The 11,235-nt window shown below is 37.6% G+C and overlaps 2 protein-coding genes across 3 annotated transcripts in view; one reads left to right on the forward strand and one right to left on the reverse strand.

Moving 5' to 3' along the window:
• shank3a (SH3 and multiple ankyrin repeat domains 3a) overlaps window positions 1–6,869 on the forward strand; it is a 170,279-nt gene extending 163,410 nt beyond the window's left edge. Inside the window, exon 22 of the mRNA XM_079466447.1 lies at window positions 1,506–6,869. Coding sequence (XP_079322573.1) covers window positions 1,506–2,055 — 550 coding nt within the window. The 3' untranslated portion in view covers window positions 2,056–6,869. The remainder of the gene's footprint in view (window positions 1–1,505) is intronic.
• rabl2 (RAB, member of RAS oncogene family-like 2) lies at window positions 6,719–10,998 on the reverse strand. Of its 2 annotated transcripts, none has more exons than XM_079466448.1 (8): window positions 10,456–10,998; window positions 10,344–10,373; window positions 9,812–9,891; window positions 9,523–9,602; window positions 9,206–9,317; window positions 9,008–9,105; window positions 8,623–8,706; window positions 6,719–8,545 (listed from the first exon to the last, which is right to left on the reverse strand). In XM_079466448.1, the coding sequence occupies exons 1-8, from the start codon at window positions 10,554–10,556 to the stop codon at window positions 8,468–8,470; spliced, it is 663 nt and encodes a 220-aa protein (XP_079322574.1). In that variant the 5' UTR covers window positions 10,557–10,998; the 3' UTR covers window positions 6,719–8,467. The 2 variants fall into 2 exon arrangements, with proteins under 2 accessions (XP_079322574.1, XP_079322575.1); XM_079466449.1 differs by having other exon boundaries at window positions 9,008–9,027; window positions 10,456–10,978.
• Between the last annotated feature and the right edge of the window lie 237 nt (window positions 10,999–11,235).

Raw genomic sequence — 11,235 nt, forward strand, 5'->3', positions numbered from 1 at the left:
AAGCCCAGAAGAACCGGGCACCTGTGTAAGTGCGCATGAATCATCTCATCTCTCTTTTTCGGTCTGTTTCCACACTTCTGAATCAAGCCCTGGTCACCATCCTCCCTCATGTACCGACCCGCCTTGTGCTAATTTGGCCCTGCCTCCCTCAAACCCTCAGCTTATCCATGTTTTTCATGTTTTGCTCAATCTTTATTTGGGGAAAGACGGGGAAATTCACGTATGGGGCTCTGATGTCTTTTGCCATTTTCTTTCATTTTTCAATATACAGCTTGATGCTTCCTGTGATTGTTGCTAAACAAAAACATAACAAGAAAATGCTTTGTGTTGAAGGTTAGTTCACCCAAAAACACAAATAAAGATATTTTGAAGAAAGTCAATAACCAAAATAACACCGGGCCCCATTGACTTCCATTGTGTTGACACACAAAACCACAGACGTTTCTCAAAATATCTTGACGTTTTCATTTTGGGTAAACTGTCCCTTTATGTAATTTGAAGGTTGAGATGCTATGCATGTCGCAGTTTCTGTCGTCTTCTGTGTTTGCATGTTGCATGTATAGACGTGCTTTCAATGCTTTGCTGTAGTGTTGTTTGTGCAGTTTTTACATTTTTTTTGAACTCATGTAACATACATAACATTAGTCATGACCGCAGCACTCAGACCATACAAAGACAGGAGTAGGTTTCTCATGCATCACATCTAGCAAATAATACACACAATATTGATAAGCTTAATAAATAAAAGTGATTTCGAGAGATAGTTCAAATTATATTATCATTATTCACCCTAATGTCTTTCCAAACCTGTCAGACTTTCTTTCTTCTGCAGAACACAAAATAAGATATTTTGAAGAATGTAGGGAACTAAACAAAATAGTCTCCATTGACTTCTACTGTATGGACACAAAAACCACTGAGACATTTCTAAAGATGTCTTACTTGTGTTCTACAGAATATACAGGTTTCAAACAATGTGAGGGTGATTCAATGATAACATGATTTTTTTAGGTAATTCACTGTTCGGTGTTTTGGTTGTCCTTTTAATTCATCCTCCTGAGAGGCTTGAGAAAGCATATTTAAAACCATACACCATTAAATCACCCACAATAAGACCTATTATGACAGATAAATAGGATCAGTTTGATTTGACAGATTTTGACTGACTGAATTCTAAACTGTAAAATTAAGATTCAGAAAGTGAGATCTGTTTTCAGTCCATTAAACCCTTGATCACCCTTAAACCGCTCCACAGGGCTGTAACATCTTCACACTTATAATGTTACAGCTTAAAGCATTATTGACACAATAACATTAGTTTAATGCGTTTGCCATCTAACTCAAAGCTTAGAATCCTAACATAGCTGATTCTGTTACTAAAGCTGGGAGAGAAAGAGCCACTGAATGGAATTCAATTGAGTGTCTGGGCTGGCGCTTGCTGTGTTTTTCACTGAAACCCCTCTCTGCTCTCTTCTCGTCTCTTTTCTTCTGTTCCGTTCTTTCAGACTCTTCAGCAGTTTAGGGGAGCTCCACACTATCTCTCAGAGAGGCTACGGCACCACCTTCACCATCAGACCGGGTAGCCGCTACCCAATGACACGCCGGTCCCCGAGCCCCGGTTCCCCAGACCGCTCGGATCCCCTGGGACCCATCCGTGGTTTCGGACTGGCCACCTCGCCCACCACGCCTCCCACCATACTCAAGTCGTCCAGCCTTAGCCTCCCTCACGAACCGAAGGAAGTCCGTTTTGTCATGAGAAGCTCCAGCGCGCGGAGTCGCTCACCCTCGCCGGCCCCTTCCCCGGGCATGCCCTCACCCCTGCTCGCCCTGCGCCCGTTTCACCAGAAGCCCCTACACCTGTGGAACAAATATGATGTGGGCGACTGGCTGGCCAGCATTAATCTGGCCGAACATCAAGAACGGTTCCAAGAGCACGAGATTGAGGGTTCCCACCTGCCCGCTTTGACCAAGGAGGACTTCGCCGAGCTGGGCGTGACTCGCGTAGGACATCGCATGAACATCGAGCGGGCTCTTAAACAGCTCCTGGAAAGTTGACCATGCGCCTCCCTCTGTCAGTAGTTAGTCGTTTTTATTAAATCCACATTTTATTTTCCTTGTGATTTTTAAGCTTTAAACACGTTTTTGTAATCACATCATTGGCGGAGGGGGCATCGGCTCCATGCCAGTTTTGTAGCACTCTCCTAAGCCCCTCCCCACTGCCAGCAGCCAATCACAAGGGTGTTTGAACACTTAAGGCTTTGTTCACACTGCACACAAATCCGATTTGGTCAGATCCATTTTTTTTGTACATTACGAAATCATTTACGTCACTTGAATAAAGTGATTTAAATTAAAATCTACAGCAGTTTCTATATTCAAAATTGGTTTCTTCTACAATAACTGGAATTAAGTCTTTGCTGTGTATTGGATGTTTTTTACACATACGTACACATGCTTTATCCAGAACCGCAAACAATACACGCATGGCGAATGCCACATCATTCTCGAAATGAATGAGCGACACTTTATGGCGTTTTTTACACTTTATATCCCAAATTTTAAATAAAAATACTTTAAATTTAGTTCATGCTGCAAAAATTTAATGGATATGGTATATATAACGTTACCCCAAATCAGATTTTTGCTGCCTGTCCGAACAAAGCCCATGTGGGATATCTCATAATGCTTCAGTTTCGTTACGATAAGTCCCCTAGCTTCTTTCTCCAGTCATTTGTTTAAATCGCAGGACGGATGCCGTTGAGAAAAAAAGGAAGTTAAGTTGCCTTTCAGAGTATTTTTTTAGAAGCAGATGAGCAGAGTAGGCGTGGCCGTATCTTCTCTATCTGCTGCCTGCCCCCTTCTGGCTGAGGGACGTACTACACCCGGAGAATGTTTAACCAACACTAGTGGCTTTTTTCATAATCAGACTCCAAAGGAAATATGACATTAGATAGAATATCTCAATGTATTTAAATAGCTTTGAAAACAGGGAGAGACAGCAACAAGAAAAAGGACAGTGCAAAACTGCACCTGTCTCTCCACCTAGATTATTTATTCCACCAATAATTTACTCATTTTTACCAATTATATACATATATATTTGACAGAAAAAAGTATATAGAAATATGAATATAACATTTTGTCATAAATATAAAACTTATATATGATATTATATATATAAAGACAAAAAACACTGAAAATGATTTTTTTTTTGTATATCTTTTCTGATGGACTGTAGCATGAAACGTTACATCACCATACGGAATGACGTTTGATTGGTTTGTTCAATTTGCATTGTAACCACACCCCACTCTTTGGTTGTTGGTATTGTATGTTACAGTTTTACAGAACACTGGCTTCCCTCTTGAACTGAAGCATCTCACAGTGGGTTGATGTGTATTTATGTTTAGCTATTCTCTTTTACCTTAACGCATTAACTGGTGTGGTCATTTCGTCTTGACATTTTTTTACACGAAAAGCATTCCTGATACAGTAATGCACTCTCATGCACACAACTACACCGCTTTCCTCTACAAATTGGAATCCGCTGAATTAAAGGTCTATTCACAGTCTTCTTTATTGGGAATAGTTCAACCAAAACTCACATTTAATCACACTTTCATTGTAAACCTGTTTTCATTTTTGTTCATGAAACTCAAAAGGGAGACATTCATTTTGTTTAACATGCAATTACAATGTAGGGTCTGAAGCTTTTAGGGGTATTAAAGGATTCGAAAGCACCATCAAATCATAGTCCAATATCTACACTAACACATTAATATTGCTGCCTTAAGGTTTCCAGTAAAATCTTATTGGCTTAACTAGTCATTTCAATTTATTTATTTTAAATTTGATGAGTATAAGTTGCTGAAATTGTTTATTTTGATTATTTAAAACAATCTAAAAACAGGTAAAACTTGTAGTATAAATATAATTAGTTGAAATTACTGGTAAAGCCACTTTTTTACAGTTTGTCACTCTTTACACTGTAATTCTGTATATTTCCAATTCGTCTGAAGCCCCTAGCTTTTTGTGAGAAACAGACCAAAATGTGTTTCATTATTAATAATATTATCATTATTATTGAACATTATTTCTCTGCGCTTAACCCCACTTGCCATAAAACAAATACTAGTAATGTCCTCTTTGTAATATATATTTTTTATGAGTCAGATCTGTTTATTGTATCATTTATCCGCTTTAAAAAGAACAGCCTGAAAAGCTTTAGTACCTTTTAAGTGTGATTGCGTGTAAAAGAGCCACAATACGCACATTCATACACATTTTCTTTAAAACACGACTGTGATTTATCAATAGCATCATAGAATTTTTGGGTGAACTTTTCCTTTAATCTGGCAATCCGGTAACTTTGCAATAAGTGTGTGTGTAAAACAAACAAGCGTGTGAAGCAGTGCGTGTGATGTGTGTGCATGACAGAACCACTGTGGGATGAGAAACATCACTAGTATTGCAGCTTATCTGATGGTTCCGACTGGTGTTCGACATCTCATACAGAAAGCAGAATCTAGAATTGTAAAAGATTTTCTGAGCCATTATATGGCCTGTATGTTAATCTGCTATATACGCACTGAAACATTTGGCTTACTTGTTTTGGCCAGTTTTGTTTTATTTCAGGTTTTTTTTCTTCTTCTTCTTAGGTGGATTTTGTAGCTCGTGAAAAATGATGCTTAGAAGAATTTTTATGAACTCATTTAGAATGAATTTTAGAATGACAGATATTTAAAAGATGAAGCTGAGGACAAAAGACTTCATGGAGAAAAAACGCTTAAAAATAGCCCAGATATCCTACAGCTGTATATATGGACAAATGACTCAAATAGTTGCTTTTTATATCAATCACAAGCAATGTAAATATAATAGTTTTCATATAAATTTTTAAAAATCAAAAAATACATAGATCTATATATGAATGTTTGGCATATATGCATAGTTAACCACCTGTCGAAAAAGGTGAAGATTTTACTCTTTGTATGGAGTTTGGGGGTGATTTGCACAAAACAAGGTGCTAGCATTTCAAGTCATTCATTTGTATCTATCCAATTTATCCCTCCATTAGGGCAACAAACACAAATGACCTTCAAAATCCAAGGACGTTTAACACGCATACAATCATCATCGTCCTGTCCACCACCGCTCCTCTTTAGTTTTGTGTGTGTGTGTCCAAACTGGACTGTAGCAGAAGCTGGTGCATTATCCACAATGAGAGTACCAGGGACACTCCTTTGTTGCGTGTTACATTTCGTGGGAATAATGCTCGAAATCGTATGTATTCCATGCAAGAAAGACATGTTTAGAGAGTTTCGTTTTTGCTGTGAACTGTCTCTTTAAGATATCACTATTGCTCATCTCTTGTCTTGTTTTAAAGGCCACATGTTTTGCATCTGAAATCAGAATAGCCAAGGGTGACACAGCCCTCCCAAATGTGCTTTCCGTCACGTGAGGAACTCCCAAATGAATTTGATCATCACTGTGTAATAAAGCCGTTTCTATAGCGACCGTGTTGCTTTAGAACCACACAGATTGTTTAGGGTAGATGCCATACTTGATTTGACACAGGTCACTAACTTCACACCAAACAGATATACTGATGCCATTTTGTACCCTTGAATAACAAAAACCACTGCAGATTTAGATTTGAAAGAGTCACTCCGATATACAAAATAGCAATGTGTGTCATGTTTTCGACGATAAAATATGAACCACATCTCCTGAAGAGATTCTCCATTATCTGTTCATCCTGAATTCATAAACCCTGGCCCAAGTTATTCTGATTCTGCAAGGAATCAATTACCGTTTAACAGAGATTCTGACTTCTCCTTCTTAGCAGGAGGGTGAAAATCTCTGTTAAACAATTCTGTCTCTTTGACTCTACAAGGGCTTCAATAAAGATGTTAAGGGGCCGTTTGGAGTCAGGCTCTTAAGATAACTGTGAATTATATGTCCTTTGCTGCAAACCAGCCCTGATACCATTCTGATCACATTTGTTAGATCTGGAAGATACAAAACAAACCCATGGATTAAAATAAAGTTAGATTGAAACAATACGCGCTCAGTTACCGTTCTCATATAAAATCACGAAAGTGAATCGAGAAGTGAGTGTGTGTGTATTTGTGTGCGTTGTCCCATTTAACACTGCATTTCTGAGCCATATGTACCACAGATTTTCTCTATTCCTCAAATAACTTGCGAGCTGTGATTGTCATTGTGTTCCATTAACTCATACTTTCATATTTCATACTATTGATGTTACATTTGAGTTGGTTACAGAGTGATCGGCTATTTTGGCAAGGAAATGAAGAAAAAATTGAACAAACGTGCCAAAAAGTAATGACCTTTTTAGCTTTTCTTAAAGGTTTTTTTTATAGAAAACTACAAGCTGTTAGAATCAGCACTATGGTGCCACCTCCTGGAAATCTTGAGCCTATTTTTTTCTTCTTGATTTCTTAATTTACCAAAGTGTATTTATGTTTTTCAGCGATTACACTAGCCCATATGTGGTCGGGTGTAAGTGGGATTTCATAGGTATTTTAATCTCTGGATATGTTTTGTTTTGGTTTAAATGAATGTAAGTTAGTGACTGACGCACGTTTGATGGACACGGTCCCTGAACTTTGCCCTTTACTCTCCCCAATGTAGCGCAGACATCAGGGGTTCTGCATATGTCAGGAGAATGAGAAAAATTGCAAATGGTTTCTTTGTAATTTTATTACATTTTCAACCAATGGCAGGACGAAACATGAAATAAAACACATCGTTCACATGACTATGTTCTGTAGGGTTGTCAATCTTGTTTTCTGACCAACAAAAGCACAATAAAATGGGAAGAAATGCAGTATATGCTGCTGTAATGAGATTTGTTTTCTGGTGGCTTGATTGTGCCGTGAGTTTTTGGGTTTCTCATTGCCAAGAGAGCTCATTTTCAGGAACGCCCCGCAGACACAGATAAAAAAGGACAAAATAAGAGTCGAGCTAAATCTACAGGTTGGTGGTTGTTGTAATAAATGTTTCATTTGCTCTTTCGGCCAACAAATTCCTGTTGTTTATAATATGAAAGACATTCATGTATTAAGCTGCTTTTTATGTACATGTTAGATCAATTCTATAACATATCTACTCATTTACACTATAAATGTGAATTTATTGATTTAAAAGCGATAATGTAACTCCAAATACTACTTACTGCATTCATGTAAAATGCTGAGAACCAATTACTGAATGACTCCATATAGTTAAGAGAAATGTAAATAGGTAAAAGCTCAGTGTACATGTTTGACACACAAGACAAATACGTTTATATTCAGGGTTCAAAGCATTACATAAAAACTAAAGCTGAAAGACAAATAAGATCAACTTTTCATTTAACACAACATGTTGAATCCAGTTTAGATACATTTATATAAACCGTCCAGAGCTGTAACTGTACATATTCACTGACATGCATTTTGTTAGAGCGCTTGTGCAAATATCAAACACAAACCAAAAGCAAAGAATAAACAAAAGAAAACACATTTATCTTCACAGCTTATGCAATGTAACTGCTCTTCAAAAGAATAAGAAATAATAAATATCAGACTATATGAAGGTAAGAAGTAAATGTTTTTCAAGAACCTTAGATTTTTTTTAAACTGTGGCACCTTTATTTTTACAAGTGTAGGACATCTGTATTGTGACATAATTGTGATAGAAATTTCACTGAAATGCTTTTATTTTATTGATCGTAATTAGCTTTCTAATGCTTGAACCTCTGAAAATTGCATTACATTAATGACAATTTTTATATTGATAGAGGAAAAGGTTAAGTGCTCTGAGCTCGGTCTGCATGTCCATTTCACAGTACAGTTTTGAATACTTCCTTAATTTAAAGAAACAAAAGGAGCGTTTCACAAGTAGAACTGTTACCTGACAGTTTCTACAGGCCAGAGGTCATTCAGTGTGTTCTAGGCTTTCCTTTGCCTCTGCTTTCACATGCACACACCCATATGTATGGCTGCCCTCTCACCTTCTCACTCCTGAAGAGATGCAGAATATCAACTCATCTCTTTAATGTAGTTGTGACTATTACTATGGTTAGATGATAACATGGAATTCTTCCAAAATCTGACACATTTTAGAAATAAAAAATTATCCAAACAACAGTATATACTCAAATGTTATTAAAACGTACCTTAAGGACAGCCCATGCTTGACAATCCTCTAATGAGTATTTTTACCAGTTTTAGTAACTCAAGTAAGATCGATGTTCATAATGTGCCACTATACCGTTCCAAAACATTCACCTGATAATGCCACATTCACAGAATCATAATTTATTCTTGTTATAGGATTGATAGTAGACACTAACAGAGATGTGAGGTAGTTGTAAAAGTTTCTGAATGAGAGGACGACCATGATCTGAGAAACACAACAGTACAACGGACAGAAAAGAGTACTGTATGTTGGCATTAGGTCAAGCAGACTCTGTATTTCCTTCTTGGGTCTCCTCTTCTTTATCAGACAAATCCTCTTTGCTCTCTAAATCAAAGTTCTGCAGAATAAAATTTCGTCAGAGCAAGTAATAATAACAATTATAGATGCACCGCCATACAACACACACACACAGACCTCCAACTCCCTCATGACTTCATCCATGAAATCGTTGGAGTTCTTCTTGTAGGACAGAGACATCTGAATGGCATCTTTAAAAACCTGAAGAAGATTTCCAAAACATAGGTTTTTTTTGCAGCTCAAGGTCTCCTTTCAACCCTAAAACATATTTACTCTCTAACATATAATAAAATACAGTTATCTGCAGTTGTAAGAAATTTCTAAAATATAAAATACTGTACTACCGTACTCCGTGTCGGTTGATATAATAAAAGAACCTGCTAAATGCCATAGTTTAGCCTACATGATTTCTATTTAATAAAAAAAGTATGTGAAAAAGGTGAGTTGACATGCACTCAGCTGGACTCTAAAGGTACTTCTAAGCAGACAGGTCACTTCTCACCTTGACCACATTGGTCCCATCTGCAGCAGACACAAAGTAGAAGGGCAGACCTTGTTTCTTAGCAAAGTTGAAACTCTTCTGAGTCACTTTCATGTCGGCTTTTAAAGAGAGCCCAGATAAAAGAACAGGAGGTAAGACAGATGCAAAGCGTAATAGCCACTAATGATGCTCATTTCACAAAATAAATGTGACTCTTACCGTCTATTTTGTTAGCCACCACCAGACACGGGATCTCGGGTCTGTACTCTCGTAGTTCTTTGTACCAAATTGGGAGGTTCTTATATGTGATTTTTCTCTGGACATCAAACACCTGCCAAAAAAAAAATCATAACGTTTTTTCTTGTTGTTTTTTTAAAAACATTATGAAAATGCATTAAATATTTCATAGGAATAATCATCCAAATGACATCCAAAATCATAAGCAAAAAGCATTTTCTCTCTTTTTATTCATTTATTTTTATAAAATGATCAGTTTAAGAAATGTGCTGTAGTGATTTTATGCATGGGTCCTTTACCATAATACACGCATGAGCTTTATGGTAGTAAGAGGGGTGCATGCTCCGAAAGCGTTCCTGTCCTGCGGTATCCCAGAAATCTGTGGAGCACATAATCAGGTGTTTCTGAGCTTAGCTTAAATACATAAACCTCAGTGTCATTACTTGAGCGGCAAGAACAAACAATAAACCCTTGGCATTTGCTCTAACAGACAGACAGCTAACGTGCAGGTTCTAGGAAAAATACAAATCAGCACGAGAGCTTCATGTTACACACTAAAATGAAACACAGTTTTCATGCCATACTTACCAACCAAGATAGATTTTCCATTGATAGTGGTGGTGTATTTGTACAGAGTCAAAGCGTAGGTGGAGAGCTGCTGAGGCCGGCTGACACATTTCATTAAGTGCACATCACATTTAAGAATGAATGATAAACTCTCCGCAAACCCGTAAGAGGGTGGAAAACCAAAAACAATTGATCCATTCCAGGTTTATTCACTTATATGAACCCTTATATATGTAACAATTACACACATCATGCATGTTGCCATGTCACTTGTCATTTACATGAGATAACCTGGCTGTACCTTATAAATGACCCCAACCCCACCAAAATCAATCACATTCTCTGCCCAAATTTTTATATCCCAAACTACCCATATACAATACAATACAACATTACAAAGATGTCTAAATTGTCTTATGTAAACATCATTTTAGTATTGTTATCTTGGCTTAGATTCACCCAAAGCAACTTTTTAGTTCAACTATATCCTGCGTTAAGAGTGTCTCGCAAAACAAAATGTTGTTTAAAGGACATAACATTGTTTAAAGGATACTATCCATCCAAAAGGAATCTTTCCATAAGCCTGTAAGGAGATGAGCAAAGCATTAGGTGTTTTCCCACTTTTCGACAAACGCAATAACACTTCAGACACATATTAAACATACTTAGATTTGCCCACAGCGCTGTCTCCAAGGCAGATGATCTTGACTTGCTCGTCGGCGTCATATTTTTCCTGATCCAAATCAGAAATGCCTCCTGCCTCCATCCCCGGGAACACAGCAGTCCGAGGATACACACGCTGAGCCTCTTAACGCAGTGGGATCAGATAGTCAGCTGACCGGATAGCTCAAACAGCGAACTGGGCTGTTTTAATCCATTAAACGCGATGTAAACGTATGGATATCATTTAGAGATTGCTTTACAACAACATTGAACCAACTGGTTACGTATTTATTCGGAGTATGTTACTGTGGCTAACTGGCGAGTTAGCAGCGTGTTTGTATTAGCCGATCACCTTACTAACCGAAATGTATTTGTAATAATCGGCCAACGCTAGATTCGTTTGCATTGATGGCTGTTTTATAGACGAGAAATGTATGTTTATGTGAATAAAATCCCTGTTTAATTCCAGAAAATGCACTGCGAACACGCACGACAACAACGCGTTTCTAGGCAACGACAGGACCCGAGAGGGCCCGCCGGTAAGCTACTAGCTGTCTTTGCACGTGCCTGTTTATTCTTCTGTGTAGGGGGGAAATGATCCGTGACAAAAGTTACTCAGTCAGTGCACATACGGTTTTTTTCAGGCATATATTTGCGTTATCTATTTATATTGTTTATTTATGTTAACGTTTGTTTATGTTGATATTAGGGCATTGCGTTAGGTCACGAGGTCGATCCCGGAAACACACATTTTACTTATATGTTACATTTATTAATTTAGC

This window comes from Barbatula barbatula (genome assembly GCF_947034865.1).
Source record: "Barbatula barbatula genome assembly, chromosome: 10".
Lineage (NCBI taxonomy): Eukaryota > Metazoa > Chordata > Actinopteri > Cypriniformes > Nemacheilidae > Barbatula > Barbatula barbatula.

What these genes read in the sequence shown, in the direction of transcription:
- rabl2 (XM_079466448.1), bottom strand. Translation starts at nt 10,556, where the DNA reads ATGGAGGCAGGAGGCATTTCTGATTTGGATCAGGAAAAATATGACGCC. An exon ending in AGCGCTGTGGGCAAATCTAA is followed by an intron (nt 10,374 to 10,455) that starts GTATGTTTAATA and finishes ATCTCCTTACAG; the next exon opens with GCTTATGGAAAGATTCCTTT. An exon ending in ATGGGACCAATGTGGTCAAG is followed by an intron (nt 8,707 to 9,007) that starts GTGAGAAGTGAC and finishes AATCTTCTTCAG; the next exon opens with GTTTTTAAAGATGCCATTCA.